The sequence below is a fragment of the Ambystoma mexicanum genome, chromosome 6p (genome assembly GCF_040938575.1).
Source record: "Ambystoma mexicanum isolate Mex_15411 chromosome 6p, UKY_AmexF1_1, whole genome shotgun sequence".
NCBI classification, from domain to species: domain Eukaryota; kingdom Metazoa; phylum Chordata; class Amphibia; order Caudata; family Ambystomatidae; genus Ambystoma; species Ambystoma mexicanum.
Window position 1 is genome coordinate 1,500,465,561 of NC_090935.1, and position 19,890 is coordinate 1,500,485,450.

The 19,890-nt window shown below is 47.0% G+C and overlaps 1 protein-coding gene across 1 annotated transcript in view; it reads left to right on the plus strand.

Moving 5' to 3' along the window:
* FRAS1 (Fraser extracellular matrix complex subunit 1) overlaps positions 1 to 19,890 on the plus strand; it is a 1,618,415-nt gene that overhangs the window by 1,116,999 nt on the left and 481,526 nt on the right. The window contains exon 47 of the mRNA XM_069626341.1: positions 7,187 to 7,327. Coding sequence (XP_069482442.1) covers positions 7,187 to 7,327 — 141 coding nt within the window. The remainder of the gene's footprint in view (positions 1 to 7,186; positions 7,328 to 19,890) is intronic.

A 19,890-nucleotide genomic window follows, 5' to 3' on the forward strand; every position in this document is an offset into this window, starting at 1 on the left:
TCAGACAGATTTTACTGGAAGTAGCACATTTATTTTGCACCATTTTGTATTGCTTGCCTGAAAGAAAAGAAGCTACCTCAAATTCTTGATTTTTCACCTCTAATAGGTGGCTGAATTTAAGGCACAATCGGCCTGATTACGAGTATGGCGGTAAGTGGTAAAATTGGAGGTTACTGCCAACTTTACCACTACACCAAATTACAAGTTTGGGCCTGGAGTGGAGGATTTGCCTTCAGGAAAACCCTGCAGGTAAATCCTCCAACAACTCACTGCCGCAGTAATTCCGCCAAAAAAGCCCCATTGAGTCCAATGGACTCAAATTAAATGGGGAATTACACCACCACTTGTATTCCGGCGGAAATTACGCCGGGCCAAGGGGTGGTAACAGTAATTTGTTTGGGCGGCACGCCAGTGGATTTACAGCCGGGCTACCACCCAACTCATAATGAGGCCCGATGTTGGTTTGCTGATCCTTTTGTAGTAATCCGAAAAATGCCTTTCTATGTATTTCTCTTCTTTTGGCCGATAGAAGATTTAGTAGGCTATACCCTGCATGTGTTGTTGTGCCTGACCTTTGGAAGATGTTGGCATCCACTGTTGAACTCCAAGTGCATTGTACAGTTACATATAGAGATATTTTCTGCATTCTCCCTTCGGGATAATAGTCAGTATTGTGACCTAGAGGCAGAGGTTGAGGGCAGATGAGGAACAGTCTGGGACAGTTCATTAAGGGATTGCGAAAAATGGGATTGAACACAATATGGGCTTCCACATCTGTTTGGCCAAGTATGGTGCCTACTATTCCGGTTCTGAAATGTTCAGCCATCATAAGGACATTCTTGTTCCTAGTGTCCATTTATCAACATAACTCTGAGGTGAATCAAAAAAAAATGATCAGGCAAGGCATATGTGTGTACGGTTAAATCTTGAAGATGTGATAGTGATGCATGTGCCTCATTAACATTTTAATAAAGCACATTCATTGATTTGTATGGTTTCCGCTGCTGCATTTACTGCATCACGTATTTAGACTGACCTAGTACAACTCCAGACCAGTGCCTGACACAGAGCCGTGTGTGAGAACCCAAATCCTTAAATGTGAATGTCTACACATTTTCCAACTCCCATCCCTTCAAGGCCATCTCTCTATTATAGGAACAAGAAAGGTCTGGAGTTGTCTCTAAGACGCATGTACACATGACCACAGTTTGGTTCTGTACTCGTCCCAAGTCTCCCTTGTGGTCGCTGGTTTCAATGTGCAGCTAGGCGTTAATCATGCTGTGTCCTAATTCTGGTGAATAGGAAACTCAAACTGTTGCCGTTCACGTGCCAATTTGTGTTTCACCATGAAAATGCCTTTTCCTCATACTTCGATTTTGCCCTAGCAGATGTAGTCTGGTGCATATTACCAAGGCACCTATCACTGTATGGACCTCTATAAATGAAGTATGCGATGAGTGCTTGGAGGTTTCCATCTAAACTCAACATTTCACTTAGTTCAAGATGTCGGCCACAACTCTACTTATGCTTTGTGGTACAGCTAACAGCAGTGAGAAAAAGCTGTTGAATAATTTATTTATTTATTTATTCGTATTTGTTAAGCGCACAGAATCAGCCCTGAGGCATCGTGGCGCTGGTTACAGAGATAGCGCTGGTTACAGGAATAGCGCGACTTAGTTACAGCATAGAGGCATACAAGCATACAGGTTTAGACAATAACAATATTTAGCAATTTGTGCCTGTTTGGCTGTAGGTAGAGGAAATTTAGTTAAAGAGAGAGGGTTTGAGTTTTTTTCTAAACGCTGTGAGGGAGCCTTCTGCTCTTAGAGCGTGGGGGAGATTGTTCCAGAGTTTTGGTGCTATGTAGGGGTAACCCCGCCCTCCTGCTGTAGTCTTATTGATGCGTGGTACAGTGAGTTGGTTAGTGTAGCACAGTCTGGTAGGTCTGGATGAGGTCGGTCTGAGAATAGTGTCTGAGAGATATGATGGTGCAGGGTGGTGGATACATTTGTGGGTAGTAGTCAGTACCTTGAAGGTGATGCGTTCTTTGACAGGGAGCCAGTGAACAGATTGTCTTGCCAGTGAGATGTGGTACCTTTTGGAGATGCTTAAGGCTGCTCTTAGAGCGTTATTTTGAGTGACCTGAAGTTGTTTAGGTTTTTTTCAGAGGTGCCGGCTAGGAGTGCATTGCAATAGTCAAGTTTAGCGCCTATGGTAGCTCTTGCTATTGATAGGCAGTTTTCTTTGGAGAGGAATGGTTTGATGGCCGTTGATGAATTTAGTGCTTAGTGCAGATGCGGAGACAATGGCACTAACTTGTTTGTCCATAGACAACATTGCATCAATGTAGACCCCTAGCGTTTTCACAGAAGATAGGACTGGGATAGTGCAGTTGTCGATGTTGAAATTGGCATAGCGACTATCTAGCCTGGCCAGTGTGGATTTTTGGCCGAGGATAAGGATTTCAGTCTTATCCCCGTTAAGACATAGGCCGTTAGTGGCCATCCAGGCTTGAATGGTGGCGTATATGTGTTTTAGAGCCAGAGCCTCTTTGTGGTATGAGCCTGTTATTGGGAGGAGCACTTGGGTGTCGTCTGCGTAGTTGGTGTAGGCAATCCCAAGTGCATCCAGTTTATCGAAAAGGGGCTTAGTGAATAGGTTGTATAGCGTAGGTGCTGTACAAGAGCCTTGAGGGACACCGCAGTGTATTATGGATGGTGTTGCGTTAGAAGTGTTAGAAAAGACTTTCATGGCCCTCCCTTCAAGAAATGATGTTATCCAGGAGGTGGCTTGGTCAGAGAAGTGTGCAGAGTGGGAGAGGTGTGAGGTGACGGTCTTGTGGTCCACTAGGTCGAATGCCGCTGAGAGGTCGAGGAGAAGTAAAAGGGCGGGTTTACCTGTGTCCAGTATCTTGGTTATTTGGTTTTTAAGGTCCAGCAGAGCAGTCTCTGTTCCATGACCTTTGCGGAAGCCTGACTGTCTGGTACCTAGGATGGAGTTAGTTTCAAGGTATAGTTGGATTTGGCTGTGTGCCACTTTATCTAAAATCTTGAGAAGGAAAGGGACTGTTGTTATAGGTCTGTAGTTGTTAGGCACCGTGGGGTCGAGAGTGGGCTTTTTTAGAAGTGGGCGCACCCAAGCTTCTTTAAGACTGTCTGGGACAGAGCAGGTCTTGAATGAGGCATTAATGAATGCGGTAATGAGTGGGGCAAGTGGTTCAGCGCAGTCCTTGATTAACTTTGGAGGGCATGTATCGGCTTTGCAAGTCGATGGTTTCAAATGTTTCAGAATGTCCAGGACTTCTAGTTCTGAAACTTCGTTAAAGGCAAATTTGGGCATGTTAATGGTTTTGCTAGACAATTGAGAATCTGAGTGCCGACTCTGTTTCGGCAGGGTATTGTAGTGGTCACGGATTTTGTTTTGTAGGAGGTCTATTTTGTTGAGCATGGCGGCTTGGATACTGTTGCACCAGCCTTCATCCTTAATGATCTCGTCAGTGGAAGTGGGAGGCACTGTGAGCTCTTTAAAGATGGAGAAGAGTCCTCTTGAGTGGCACTTCGAGTCTGATATTCGACGGTTGTATGATTCAGATTTGGCATTGAAGATGGCGGTTTTGTATTTTTTTGCGGTGTCTTTGAATAAGTCTTTGGTGATGTTGCATGGGTTGGCCTGCCAATTTTTAAGTGCTTGGCGCTTTTTGTTACGCAGAGCTTGGAGGTCCTCTGTGAACCATGCGTTTGAATGGAAAGACTTTTTTTCTTTTTTCTCTTCTAGAGGAGCAATGGAATTTATAGCATTGGTGAGCGTATCCTTGAGTATGTCTGCTAGGATGTTAGGATCTTGTGGGAAAGGTGGGGCGAGGCATGGGGTGTTGAGAAGGGGGCGTAAGTTGTCTGCAGTTAATTTTTTGGAGCTTCTGGCTAAGGTGGCAGATTTATGTACTAGTGTTTTTTTGGAAGGTATCGTGGGGATAGAGAATTGTATGCAGCTGTGATCTGTCAAAGGGGGGAATGTATTGGATGTGATAGAGGAGCTGCAGTTATGGTCGGCCAGCCAATCTAGAGTTCTGCCTTTGGTGTGGGTGGGTGACACGATTTTTTGTGTGAAGTCTAGGTTGGAGAGGTCCTTGAGGAAGGAGGTTGCTGTTTTGTCCTTGGGATCGTTATAGCCTAGATTAAGATCACCTAGGAGTAAGGTTTTGGTGGATTTTTTAAAGTTTTCGCTGAGAATGTGCGTGATTTGCCCTTGAAAATCGGCTGGGAGTCCTGGGGGCCGGTAGATGACATGAATGTTAATGGTGTTGTTGTGAGAGAGGGGTAGTTTGGCCGATAGTATGTCTGCATTCCCTTCCTATGTGCGGGGTGTGGGTCTGATATGATGGATGTCTTTATAGATTAGGGCAACCCCCCCCCCCCCGATTTTGTAGGTCTGTCTTGCCTAAGGATGGAGTAGCCTACTGGCACAGCTAAAGTAATGGCGGGGCCTGAAGCTTCATGTAGCCAGGTCTCTGTGATGGCTAGCAGGTCTAGGTCGAGACTGGAGATGAGCTCATTGATTTCTAAGGCATGGGCAGTGAGCGATCGAGTGTTAAGTAATGCGCATTTGAGTATTGGCGCTACCTGACTTCTGTTGGGAGGCTGCTGTTTTGTTTGTTTTTTCTGCTTGAGGTTGGATGGGATGGATGGTTTAGGAGTGGGTGTGAGGCTAGTACACGGTGTGAGGATGTGAGGAATCCTGGCCATAAGGTTGTGGGAGACGGATGTGCGGGAACCTAGTCTATAGTTTCTGTGTGATGTTGGAATGTGTTGCGAAGAGAAGGACCTTGGTAGCGTGCGCGTCCTCAGTCTGCACAGTCTGGTGCAGCTATTAGGTATAGAGGTGTGAGGATGCTTGGTGTCGGGACTAGAGTGAGAGTTTGTGTTGGACGGCGTCATGATGCTGGAGCTAGGTAAGCAAGAGTGTAGATAATGTCGTCCATATATTGTGGTGGCGAGGAGTGTGCCTATGAGTAGTAGAGTGTTAATCTGGTGGTGCAGCCCTGGTAACATGCTGGAGTACTCTGTTGTGCACGTGCAGGGAGGCGGGACTGAGCAGCGGTGGTTCTGGTAGTGCGAGGCGCTAGCTGCCTAGAGGATGTCAGATGGCAGAAATGTGCAAAAAGCATTCACTGTCTACAAATATGTAATGAGGCATTTTGAATCATGAATATAAGATTTTAGCATTGCAATGCGACATGTGCAGACGTAGGCAGTTACTGGTACAAGGAGTGACTTACAAGATAGAATCATATAGTGATTTACGCAATTCAGAGTCTGGGGGCAATGCAGAGCAGTCTTGGTGTGAAGTGTTCTACTCACGTAGCCTTCGAGTCCAGGGAGGGCCGGCTCCGTGACTCCAGAGGCGAACAGAGGCAAACAGGAAGGGCCTTGCTCTCTGGGCCTTCCTCGATTGGGCCGGCTTCCGCCTGCCGGCGGGTTGGCACACAAAAGAACGAGATGCGTTGCTAGGCAACGCAGTAAACAATGGCGGCAGCCATTTTGGGAGGCTCTTTCGGCGGCATGGTGCAGGCAGTAGGCTTCGGGTGCCTGAGGAGATTCACTGCACACTCGTGACTTGTGAGTGAGGCTCACCTAAAGAAGCACAGGGAGTGCTTCACAGCGACTGCTCCAGCAGCGCTGTACAGATGGGCACGGCTGCTCCTGCAGACCGTGTGGAAGGTAGGCGGTCGATCAGGGCTGGGGGAGGCATCAAAGGCTGGATCCTCCCGGTGTGAGGAGGGCTCCTGCCCTGTAGAGATGCTGCCAGAAGTGAGGGGCAGGGGCAAACAGAATAATGATGACCTCATGTCAACATTTGAACTTTACCTAAGTTTTATATTTATTTAATAATTTGACATAAACTGGGAAACATTTTTTTTTTTTGTATTTACATATTTATTTTAAAATTAATAACAACCAAACAGAAAACCAACAAACACATATACAAACACCTATAGCACAATTCATCACAGGTAGAGTACATAACATAAGTCAAGCAATTTTTAGGAAACGATCAAACATTAGTAACACATTCACATATTAAATATCTTACAGTTCCCAAAACCTTTCCCATAGTTGTTCATATAAGTTCATTGTCTTGTCTCTTTCAAGGATCATTCTCGACACTTGTTGTAAACCCATTAACCATTCTGACACATCATCAGAATAATTATTTTTTCAGAATTTGCAGCCCTGAAAAACCATCACGTTAGTTAATATTTTGACATAAACTGGGGAACTTGTTTGATGCTACACCAAATGCTACTGCTGCAGCTTGTCTTACTTCCCTCTACAAACTGTAAACTACCAGATCAAAGGTTTTACTGTCCAAAATAATGTTCTGGTAAGACTTGCCCCCCAACCCCCACCACTTAGACTTTATAGTATTCACTTCCATAAAATGTTGAATGAATTAGGAGTACGCCAAGAAAAAGGATCTGCTATAAGTTATCAATGATGCCTTGCATCTTAATAGCCAATCGGACCTGCATGGATATATATCTGAAGGGTAGTTTTTGTTCACCTGTGTAACAGAAGGCAGTACACATGGTGCTCATCATGCAATGCTTACTGCAGGGAATGGAATCGGCTCTAAACAATGGAAGTCATGTTTCTTTTTCCGCATCATTATCATGTCATTGGCTTTCTGATCAACAGGAGCCATGCAGGACGTTGGTTCAGGATTACCCGCGAGACCGCTGCTACTCACTTTTGCTGGGCCAGCCACTGTTTGATATAGAAAGCAGCCAGATGAAATGGGTCTTGTTAACAGTTTTCCATTTTGTCCAAAGAGGAACTTTTTAGGCTCTCACTAGCTATTTCGCAAACTTTCTTAGTCGGTTCTATATTATGTGCGATCGGGAATTTCACTGAATCCAACAGATTTTATTTTTTAACTGTGCTTACCACAAACAAATATGGGGGAGACCCCTGCCCCCTGCTTCAATACCTAAACCCACACCGCATCTATATATTTGTTGTAAAATACGGTAAAATCTGTTTGGTGAAATGGGACTCCATGAAAGTGGCCTGCAAGGAAAAGGAGCAGTTCCCCTTAGTCATCACAGTAATAATTGGCATTGGTTATTGTGTTTAAAATTACAAAGGAATTATAACATTGTTTTTGTCTTCATGTATTTTTGATACAGGTGGCCCAGACTTTCTATATCACAATCAATAAAGTTGATGATTCCCTGCCTGTGATTCAGAATGCTGGAATGAGGGTACAGGAAGGGGTTAGGAAAACCATTACAGAGTTTGAGCTGAAAGCCACTGATGCAGACACAGAGGTAAGGCTGATCACATCTAAACCGGTTTTGAAAAAAGGGTGCTTACCAGTGCATTGGGTAGAGGGGGACATCAGTGTCAAATTAGTTGGTCATGATCTCTCGTATGTAGGTCAATGGAAATATTCCTCCTGGGGAATAGAGGACGCTCCCAAACCACAAATCAGAACACTGTTCTATCCATTAAGTCGCTGGAGTGATCAGACGTATCTCTGAGAGACTTGGTAAGCTCCCTGGTTCCGGAAGAAGAGCCGAATTACCGATGCTCTACCTGTCCCCCCCCCGAGGGGAAAGTGCCCTGGTGATACAGCTAGAAGATTAGAAAAGTACAGTTAATTTGTAGAAGATGCATCGAGTGAGACTGGGAAAAGGATATCTGGGTAGCTGTAAACGATATATGCAATACATCCTTTGAGAGCCATTTCTTGCACATCTGTGCGACAGAGCAAAAGTGTAATAAGGAGTGGCTCTCCTCAAATGAAATCAATGTAAGGGGCAGCTACTCTCTGAAGTGCAAATGTCTTCTCTGTGGTTAGGAAAAATGTCTTGTTTGCTGCTTTCCTCCCTTAAGCTTCTATGCTTTGTTTAGACCCCATATCTGATTTTTTGCAGGTAAGTAAAGCCTTTTCCTTTACTTCCCATGTCCTTTTGCTTATTCTTATGTGGAAAATGGTCCGTCCATAAAACTGTCAGTACTAAGAGACTAGGCTTATTACAGGATTTGCCGGTATTCTGGCAGTAAATCCGCTGGAATACCGGCAAACAGAAATACTGATACCACCACTTGGTCAGGCGGTATTACCACTGGCGGTATTACCTCTGGCGGTAAAAGTACCTGATTATAAGTGCAGTTTGCCAGTGTGGATTTTTGTTTTATTACCACCGCCGGTATTACCCAATGGTAATACCGGCGATTTTTTTTAGATAACTCCTCCACTGTACCTCCAAAAATCGCCAGTATTACTATCTGGTAATATTGGCGGCAGTAATACCGACAAACCTGTAGTTTGGCGGTGCATGACAAATTGAGGTAAACGGTATTACCTCCACCCTTTTCCTGCACTGCTAAACTATGGGGGTCATTCCGAGTAGGGCGGTAAGGGTTAACGGTCACCGGTAACGAGACCAGTGCCGTTAAACCCTTACCGCACTATTCCGAGTTCCCTTTGCGGGTTGGTACTTAACACCTGCTTTTTGCAGGCGTTAATAAACGAACCCGCAAAGGGACCTTGGAGGTAATTACGGTACCGTAATTTACGGTACCGTAATTACCTCCTTCCCCATTCCCATTGAGCCCTATGGGGGCAAAAATGGGAATGGGGAAGGGCCCATGGTGAATGGGGAATTACCGCCCCGCAAACCTTGGAATGGGGCGGTAATTCCGCCATTCACCATGGCGGAGTCGGAAAAATACTGGCGTCAACCAAGGCGCTAATAGCGCCTTGGTTAACGCCAGGGTCGGAATGAGGCCCTATGTCTATCTTTTGAAATTTCTTGTATTACAATTGCACTCATCGCCTTAAAGTGAAGTCCGGTTAGGATACTTTATATCCTCATATCTTTTCCTGTAATGGTTTTCAGTTACTTTTACTATGTGCCTAGGATGAGCTGATGGCAGCAATTATTTTTCTGCCGTTTTTGTAACGTTTTACTCATGCACTTTTGCATTTAACGCAAATGGCTACTGAGGGCATATAGCACTCCAAGATTGCCTTACCACAAGGTTTTCACTTGTCTTCTGGTCCTATTGTTGTTTGTTTTTTCTGCCTTATCAAGTCACGAAATGCCATATATAGAATGCCCTTTGCCAAGGAAAGCTGCTGCTTTCACAGGCCGAGCAGCAGTTTTGTGTGTGAGCCCAGATGTGGGGGCTGGGACTGTCTGGTCCCAGTACACATCCTGGCGACTGAATGTGTGTTGCTGGGCAGATGTTGTGGCCAGTGGCTATCCATGACTGGATAGCCACCGCCAGTTTGAATGGTGCAGATCCTTACCATTGGTCACCTTGGGCAGCTCAAATCTTTGATAAAAGGAGGGTTCCTACAGCCATTCGACAGATCAATGTTGGAGCCAAGTCCTCTACGAAAAAGAGCAACCAGAGAGGACAATTCCTGCAGCTGACAAGCACCATCCCCAGTGAAATCCTGCCGAAGCCCTGCTCCTCTCCATAATATAGAGAAGACCGTTGTTGATGTTTTGACCCCTGGACCAGGGGGAAAAACAGTCTATAGCCCTGCTAGAGGCTCCATGCCTTCAGAAGTGTCCTTGGACCAACCAGTTGACTGACCAGCTCCCGCCTGGGCTACCTCTTTGCTGCCGTCGCTGTTCTGAGTGCATCCTTAGAACTTGAGGATCTTCAACATGTGTAACAAGACGCCTGCTCCTGCATTTTCTGCCTTCTTGCAGCAACGGAAGCTTAACTGGGTCTGCTCCTTTGTTCCTTCATTGAAGATCACCTGTCGCAGCCTGACCGTTGATACTCCTGTTTCAATCCATTTTCTTTGCATCCTAGAGGTGTCCTTAGGCTGTCTGCACTGCAGAAGTCTTAATCTTTTCTTTGTTTGGGTGTTCTGCTGGAAGCTGTCTGGAACCCATTCCTATGTGTTAGGTAAGATGTTCATATGTGTGATAAATCTTCCTGAGCTGTGTCAACCCCAGAACATTTTGCTTGGACTTGAAGATTATTTTCTCTTGTCCCAAGGTGAAGGGGAATCTTTTTCCCCCCTCTCATATAGTATTTTACACTTTTTATGGCTTTGTATGTCTCTCCATAGTGTATGGCTGGAGTTATAGTTTCCCATAACTTTTGGGCTTATGCTGGGTTGCCCCTTTGGGCTTCCATGTTAATTTCGTTTTAATGCACTTGGGTGAACTACTGTTCCCAAGGGCTAAAGAGGGATTTTCATCCCCCTTTTCATTTTATATAGTGAGCCAGCACACCCCACCTTATGTGGAATGTTGGGGAGATATATAGCGTTTTTGTTACAATTGCAATTTTACTGGAATGGCTGGTGGCAGTGGTTTTACCTTAGTGACTTTTTAGTCTCATTAGCCGCAGGCTGTTAAATCACCCTTGGTAATGCGCAGAAGGACCACCATTTTGCTAAAATGGTGGGCTCATCTTTTGTTTTGCCATTTCTCGTTTGCTGCTGTTTCTGAGGTCTTCCCCTGCCATTGCTAGGCAGGAACAACCTCAGTGGAAGTTTTGTCTTAGGCGGGAATCCTTTGTATTCCCTGCCTAGGCTCCAGAGTGTCTGAGAAGGCAGGACATGAGGGAGGAGTCCAAAACTCTGCATCCCTTTGTCTTCCAACTTGCCTGAAAGGAACCAAGAACCGCTGTGCCGGTCCAGCACAGTACAACGCTGCGGACGGGTGCCGTCCCGCCCGCCAGTGTCAGACCTGCCAGGCGGGATGGCACCCGCTCGCACAGTTCTCACAGGAGCACCGGCACCGTTGTTAACAGTGCCGGTGCTCCCGTGTCCTCATTCCCATGGAGTCCTATTGGACTCCATGGGAATGGAGACTAACAAAATGACTGGCGCCTGACATCCCGGCCACCAGAATTGCAATAGCAGGGTGGCACCAGGAAGTCAGGTGCCGGTAAGTCATTACGGGTCCAGCGGCTACCTGCCGGTTTTACTGGCATGGCTACCGTCGGACCCGCAATGAGGCCCATAGTGTTTCAGTGTTTCTTTGGACCATATGTAGTCTACAATTTCTAAGTACCAAGCTACAGCAGTCTCTCCCTGCGAAGATTAGCCTGGTTGCTCTGTCCATGCTACCCCCATCCTCAGGTAGTACAGCCTTATACTAAGAGTGGAGCTTATGTACTGCCACAGATATGGTTTTTCGGAAGTCTGGTAGGGCTTTAGAAAAACTGTCCGAACACTGTGCACCACGACCGACAAAAACGAAATCATGCACCGAAAAGTGGCTCTGCACCCGTGACTCCTTGGCCTTCCTTGGCCGGATCAAGCACAGAAGATTGTGTCCCCAACAGATTCCAGATTCTCAGCAGTGATCTCTGGAGAAATCAGAGTCAGGGGGGGTAAGTTAACAGATCTGTTCTGTCCCCTCCGGTTCTCCATAGGGTTAATTAGGCGTAGAGTCCTGTCCCTAAAACACTCTTTCCTGACTTTCCTGACTTTGGTCGTTGGAGGCCTGGTAAGTGATCCCTTAACAGGCCTATCCTAGTGACTGGGATTGAGTGAATGTACTTACCTGAACTTTACCTAACATTTTGACTATGTTAATCATAACCACTTGCATCGTCAATCTCTTATTAAACCTACCTGTGAAGTGTATTTTAGAAACTGGTGACATTTAGGAACAAGGACCCAAACCATTTTAGGGTTTGACTTTATAAAAGCTAGGGATGCTGTTCTATGGTTATTCTAAAGAATATTTTCTACTTCTAATGCATCTGAGTACTTACCTGTGTTGCACTGGTTATTGAATCAAATGTTTTCCTATATCTTTTGAGGGTGAATGTGTATAATAGTGTTGGTTTGCTTAGTGTGTTTTTTGAAGGCCTAATAAATCGTATATTTGTGTACATACCCGTCTAACTTCAATTATTGACGTTGTTCTGTGTGGACTCATTGTAACCCTAGATCACTCTTGCACCCCTCCTGAGACTAAGCCCTGCCACTCTACCACCTTAACTTGGTTGGGTTTGGCTAAAATCTCAGGTTCTCCCTCTTCACCATAATAGGGTGGCCTTCCAAAATCTACCCCAAAGGTTGATTTTGGAAATCCATGTTAACACCTGTCAAGTCCCCCTGTGGAGGTACCATCTGTGACTAAGTCCTGTTTCTTAGGCTAGGCAGTGGTCTTCAAACTAGGGGACGGGCCCTCATAGGGGGGGGGGCCCGAAGGAGGTTCATGGGTGTCCCCAGACTCTTGAAAAGGGGATTAAAATGAAGGTGACCGCTTATATTTTAAAGAGCTTGGGGACCCTGTAGACATCCTTTGGGCCCTTTATGGGATAAACCTCTAGGTGAGGGTGATCAGTCCTGAAACAGTATTTTTACCCAAGGGGGAGGGGGACTCCGGTATGAAAAAGTTTGTACACCACTGGTAGAGGATGAGACTGGGGAGATTATGAAGGTATGGGGCAACCCCCCCCTTTGTGAATTATACCCTGGCAGAGGAAAAGGTGGATCCCTCGACCTCCCAGTCCAACGCTAGTCTTCTGTTTTTCAGTACTCTTACTATTATGAGCTTTGAATACCTTATGTCAAACTGAATAAAGATACCGTCTTCAGACAGCAAAGTCCTGATAGATTTTGTGAAGGGCGAGGTCTTTGCAGCAAAGGTACAGACCTCACTAATGTGCCAGCAACAAATGTTAATCAAACACAGAACAAATATGTATATGTTTGAAGCAAGGGGAAATAAATGTAACGGACAATATGAGCATCTTGTGTTCATCCCGCCATGGAACCACTACCACATGTTTCTATAGCCTGATGTCAGTCCCAGTCAGAATCCTGAAGAGGTTGCTGGACCCCACAGACTCCCAGAAGTGTGCAGTGTGCACCTGCTTATTTTCAGTTACACTCACACACCTCCTAGGTTAAAGTAAGTGAATAAAATAATAAACAGCAAGCTCCTGTATCCCAACTTCTAATCCTGGATGCGCTCCCATATGCACGGGCCGCAACAAATTATTCTTATACCTGACAGCCTTAGCTAAAGACTATGGGCCTCATTATGAGTCAGGCGTTAAGGGGTTAACGACGCCGTAAACAGTGCCGACCCTTAACGCCTGATTACAAGGTCCCTTAGCGCCATGGTGATTTTAACGCCTGCTTTTTGCAGCCGTTAAAATCCATGGCGCTAAGAGACCATGGTGCTAATTACGCCACCGTAATTTACGGTGGCGTATTTAGCGCCTTCCCCACTCCCATTATGCCCTATGGGGCAAAAATGGGAATGGGGAAGGGTAAAATGGGAAATGGGGATTTACCGCCCCACTCACCTTGGAATGGGGCGGTAAATCCGCCATCCACCATGGTGTAAACATAGTTTACACCATGGTGGTAAGGGTACGACCCAGGCGGTAACTTACCGCCTGGGTCGTAATGAGGCCCTATCTTAAAAATGCTTGAAGCTTTGCAGACACTTTATGAATCCCTAGGGAAAATGTTCAAATGCTGAAGTCTCTCAAGCGAACTTTTGATTTTTGAACTAAAGAACTATATATATTCTTTTCTGTTTCTTCTTTGTGTTTAGTCTTTGCATTCTACTTAACTATTTGTACAAATAATTATCTAAAAACTATTCACAGGATGATGCAGTCTGGAATCATGTGTTTTGCTGTTTAGAGGTTTTTTATTTAGTTCCCTTAAGCGGAGAATGTCCAAGCTTGTTAATTAACTGTGTGCTAGAGTCTTCTGAAGATCCCGAACCGAAACTGAAGACCTTTCTCGCTAGGAAACGCTATGGCGCTAATCGCGCTCTCACAGAAAAATTAACTAGTATACTCGCGTGCATCTACTAAGGCCTTTCCTCTAACCACAACACTTCACATCAGCGCTCCAATCCTCATGCTATTTAGCTCCCTTTCGTTGCGTGCTGAAACAGAATATGACATTACTCGATTACACGCCTCCTTATTAATGCCGTGGAATGCCCGCACTTGGGAAATCGTCCCAAAACTTTAAAGACATACAATTCAGTAAGTCCGTCCTCAAAGCATTCACACAGACTTCTGTCTGTCACGTCGTAACGTGACTCTTGTAGCCCTCCCACATCGTTATGTGGGTGGCTCTCATTTCAGGCCGCATGCCAAGAAGAGGGACGTTGGGCTAGGGAAGGGGGCGGATACCATACTTGCCAACCCTACTGATTTAGGCAGTAGGCTACTGCTTTTTAAGCATTCCTACCGCCTACAGATTTGGGTGTCCGATCCTACTGCTTTTTACAGTGGCAGGTAATTTATTTGACTCGCAAGTCAATTAATCTTTCAGTGCCATGGGCGGGAAAGTGATCAATTTAAGTGATGGGCTCAGATCAATCCACTGACCTGACAACTACATGACTCTGGAAAAACTATAACAAATAAGGGTGCTGCTACCAAAGGGTAACTCTGCCCTGCACTCTGGCCGGGGCAGGCCTTCTTAGGTGAACCACTAGTGAAGGCAAGTGGCAGAGCGTAACGCCATCACACAGCATCTGCCTATCAGACTGGGGAGGGTATCAGTCTCCATGTTATTCAGTGTTCAACCTGCACTGCAGGAATAGATATGTTCTTCCCAGGCTGCACACGTTGCCTACCAGCTCTGTGTGATTATTTTCTGTGAAGTTAGGTAATTGAATTTGGTGTTAACTTACCATTCACAAAATTATACATTTTAAACATTTGAGCGTCTTTGCATATTGTCCTGTTTGAGAGGCTGTGCATTTTAGAATACTCCAGCGGTGCCAACAATGAGTGTTTGTAATTTCCTGTGATGTCATTGATACATTGATATGCTAAGTATCATTTTTGAAATTTGAAAAATCCTACATCTTTTTGGTCACAGAAAGTTGGCAAGTATGGGATACAGAGGGGTCACCTGGGTCGGGGTTTTGGCAGTTTTCTACTAGTTGAAGTAAAATAAAGATGTGTAATTGATCCCACTGTGTCCGCGTACTTTATGCCCCTGTCGGGGTCCAGGTGATGATCTGTTTGAGAGAGCCTCTCGCACTGCCTGCGTGAGGGCTCCGACACTGTCAATCAAATACTGGAAAACGGTTGCTTGCAGTTCCTGTTTTCCTACAAGTACTAAAATAACTATTTACAGTCTGTAAACACTGGAATTATAATGAGACATAGTTCCCAACAGTGCTCAACACCATGTCCCATGATGGTCTGATGATTTCAAGTTGCTTGCTCTATTATTAAACTACATTTACTTTTGACCGAAGCTCGTGTAACTGTGACCTGCCTGCTGCGGCTGCCCATTCTTGGATGAAAGGCAGTTTAGAATTCTCCTAACATTCCACATTACCTCACTAGGAACTCTCAACCAATCAGCTTCCTTTGATAACACCTCGCTCTTGGAATGGGGTTGTTTTCTTTTCACAACTTTCCCACCATAGATTTATAATGGATACCCTTTCCTTTTGCTTGTTTTGAACCCTGTCCTGACTTTTTGGAGCCAAGTAAAGCCTTCTGCTTACTTCCCAAGCCCGTTTGTTCATTGTTATGGGGAAACTGACTAGTCCCTGAGACTATTAGTACTGAGAGATTATATTTCTGTATTGTTACAATTTCACACATCACCTTACAGTGGAGTGCATTTAGAATATTTTGTATCCTTATAACTTTTTACATAATAGCTTTTTGGTTACCTTTACAATGTGCCTAAGACAAGCTGGTGGCAGGTTTAATATTTGTAACATTTCTGATACATTTTACTCTCACACTTTCGCATTTACCGCAAAAGTCTACTGAAGCTGGTGTGAGGTATCGTGAGTATGACTCGGGCTCAGAAGCATTTGGGCTCATTACAAGTTCACTGGTATCTCGCCGGTAATTCCGGCGGGATACTGGCAAACTGCCCCTACCATTTCCGCCGCCTGATATCCCGGTATTACTGGGATATTCTAGGTGGTGAAAACTCTAGTAAATCCCCATTCCATGGAGACGATTGCTGGAATTAACCTGCACCGGTACTACTGGTGCCAGTAATTCCGGCATTTCTCCAGCATGGGGTCTTGCATGGATTCACATGCTCATGAAAATTCCCCATCAGGCTGGGAATCCTCTGTAAATAGAAAGCAGTGTCCCTTTAGACTGAAAACTGCTGGTCTCCTCTATAACCAATCATTGCTCTTTGGGTCATACTGCCCCCAACCAATGACACTCATCCTCCTAAGCTCCACCCATGATGGCCATCGTCAGATATTTACTGCATATTTCAGTGTTGGGAGTCCTCTCGCTTTTCTGTTTGAGGATTGTGACTTTTTTGCTGTTTATGCATATTGTTCCATAGTTTTCCATAGTTTTCTGCGACCTTTTCCTCATCGACCGTCACGCATGGACTACTGACAGCAGGGACACACTGTCGGCAAAGATCGTGTTTCCATCGTTGGATCTTCTCTCTGTGAGTTTCGGCGGGCGCAGGCTTGGGCCTACATCTCACTTCGACGATGTCCGACGTGGCCAAGAGAAGTCTCTTCAGGGACTGAGAGTCCTATGGCCTGAAGAACATGCACGTCGAGGATTGGCACCTCAAGATCTTCACCCAGACCACAACGAAGACGGGTGCAATATCTGCCGTGACTTCCCGGCGAAGACCAAGAGTGACGCTATTGAAGGTTGGTGGCTTGGCTCAAGGAGGAGAAGGCCTCTGACGCAGCCTCTGGGCGCAGTCAAGCCTTGTCGAGGACCGGCAGGTCCCATAAGTGTGCTCCCTCTAAGAAAAAGAGGTTGAGGTCCTTTGAGGATGCTCCTTCCGAGGGGATCCAAAAGAAGGCCATGCATCACGCATCTACTCCCATGAATCGTCGCTGCAGGGTCTGGTTTCGTGAAGGGGCTCTCACCGTTGCTGGCACCGTCAACAGTGAGCCTACTGGCTGGTGAATTGCCTTCTGTGAGGAAGACTCTAACCCCTTCCAAATACAGGTCACCTTCTAAGGACAACTCATCAAAGGAGAGACCTGCAGGAGGCACGTCTTCGGCTCCCTCATCACTGTCGGCAACAAGAGCCCCATCAACGACAACTTCCATCCCGTCTGACATCTGCCACTCCATCGTCAACGAGAAGCTTGGCAGCGGATGCAATTTCTAAATTCATGGTGGCAGCGACTGCAAGGGTGTCTTTGCCTCCACGACCTCCGTCTGCTATACCGACCACACGCTCTTCAGCGGCTGAGCCAATTTTGCAAATTCCTATCATCGCCTCCTTCCTGAAGGACTCCGGTAGGGTAAGGGAGTTGCTGCCTCTGTCTGACATCCTGACATCCTGACATCCTGCCCAATCCATGAGGGTGTCTCCACCAGCTCCAGTGGGATCTCCAGGGGAAATCTCCTCACATCTACAGTAGTTCTGAGGATAGACTGCCTGAGGCCCATGTCCCAGGAGGGTTCTCTATGCCAGGAGCCATACCGGCCATTTGCCCCTCCAAGGAGTTTCAGCCCAAATCCATTACCGTATGTACCGTTCGCACCCAGACCACCACAGAGGAACATCTCGCTGGACATTCTCACCACCCTGCACACCTTGGTGCCGAAAATTCAACAGAGGCTGCCTGCTGCTCTGGTAACTGGGCCAGCCCACAGTCCTCCCAGGCCTCTGACCAGGTGTCCCCCCAGGCCTAGTCCTCCCAGGCTGACATGTTAGCCAAGTTCTCACAGGCCAAAGTGTCAGCCGCAGCTGCCCCCCCCATAGGGTTTGACCCCAGTGGAGAAAGAACTGTTGCATACTGACACTGCACTGACACAGATACCACGTCTCCTCTTACCGACAAGTATGAAAAATATATCCCTGCCGACTGGGAGCCTGTGGGTACCGACGAGCCCACCAGGGCTTCGCCACCAGATGAGGTTGGCTCCTTCCAAGCCGTGATCTCAAGGGCGTCCAAACTCTTCAGTCTGATGCCGCAAGAGAAGAAGAAAGAGGGCTTCCTCTTTCACCAACGTGAGTCCTTGAGGAAGACTGTCATGTTGGTTCCGTTGTTGGACAACGTCTGGGAAGGATTGTCCCTTATGAAGACTTCAAGAGGGACTGTCTGGAAAAGAAATACAGGGTCCCGGACTCAGCTCCCAGGTGTCTCAGGTCGAAGCTTTCTCCGGACTCTGTGGTGTCAGCCCACGGCCGGAAGCGCTCATCCAATCCATCATCCTCCTCCATGGTGCCCCCGGACCAGGAGGTCAAGAAGTTGGATTCAGTTGGTAAGCGCATCATCTACACCGCAGCTTCCCCTGTCAAGGCGGCCAATGCCCTTGCCATCCAGTCGCTTATGAAAGGTGCTTTGGTACAAGCTCGGGCCAATATCGGATTTCCTGCTAGATGACAAGAAGGCCGAGGCCATGGCCCTGTTTCAGGAAGGCGAGGTGGCATCGGATCACACCATCACAGTGGCTCTTGATACAGCAGACTCTGGGTTCCGCCAGATGGGCAATGGTGTGGCCCTTCGACGTCAGGGTTGGCTGAAGGCCACAAACCTCTGGCTGGACATATAGTCCAAGGTGGTGGACATGCCTTTTGATGGAGATAACTTATTTGGGAAGGCAGTGGATGAGACACTCCAGGCTATCAAGACGGACCTGGAGACGGCAGCAAAGGCGGTTGTCCTTTCGTTCCCCACGAGGATGAGTCTCCAGGTCCGCCAAGGTCTACACTACCCCCCACCATCAGCCCTCCCGCTCCACCATCCAGAAGGCCTACATGGTCCATTCCCAGGCCTACGGCAGTAGGGACCAGTCTCGTTGTCTGCAGGCCAGGATGCTGAAGCCCAAGCAGGCCTGAACTGGAGTGGACCCGAGCCCCCACTTTCGCACCCCAGTGGGAAGATGGCTATCGAACTTGAGGAGATGCTGAAGGCCATCCTGGGGATGGTTCAGCAGCTGTCTGCCGTGTCCGTCGCAACTGTACATTCCATCAAGTCTCTGTTGGGCATGATGTCCACCTGCATCCGTCTTGTTCGCTTATGCAGGCTCCAGGTGAGGCCTCTCCAGGAGTTTCTTGATGCAAGGTGGCTGCAGGTCACGGCGCTTGGACAGACAAGAATGCCCTCACCCAGGAGTTCCGACAAGCTCTTCGATGGTGGGGATGTGCCGACATCTCATCCAGGGAGATCCCTTTCACAGCCCACCATACCGGGCCATGGTCACCACGGATGCTTCCCTGGAAGGTTGGGGGGACCACACAGGATAGTCACATGCCAGATGCCTCTGACTCCCAGAAGAGAGCGACCTTCACATAAACGTCCTGGCATTGCAGGCAGGCTTCTGGGCCCTCAAATCATTCCAACCTCAGCTGCAGGGGAAGGTGTTTCAGATCTTCACAGACAACACCACAACCATGTTCTACATCCGAAAGCAGGGAAGGACGCACTCTCCCTGGAAGCCCAGTCCCAGTGGCGCTGGGCCATTCTTAAGGACATGTTCCTTGTCCCTTTTCAGCTGGCAGGCACCAAGAACACCATTGCAGACTCGCTCAGCAAGGAGCTGTGATTCTGCCATGAGTGGGAACTTCAGCAGGCATAGTATCCCTTCTCTTCAGCAAGTGGGGTCAACCCCATATCGACCTCTTTGTGACGGCAGCCAACTCCAAGTGACAAAGGTTCGCCAGCAGGTATCCTCAGCCGAGGATCCTAGGGGATGCCTTCTCGTTCCCATGTGACAGGCTCTCACTATATACTTTCTCACCAATTCCGCTCTGGCTACGTGTAATCAACACACTCAGATGTTGCCATTGCAAGGGGATCCTCATCACTCTGGTGTGGCCACAGCAGATCTGGTCTCCATCCATCCATCCAGCTCCTTCCACTTCCCGATCTTCTCTCCAGAGAAAACGGAACGATGCTGCACCAAAAACCAGTGTTGCTGAGCCTCACGGCCTAGCTTCTGT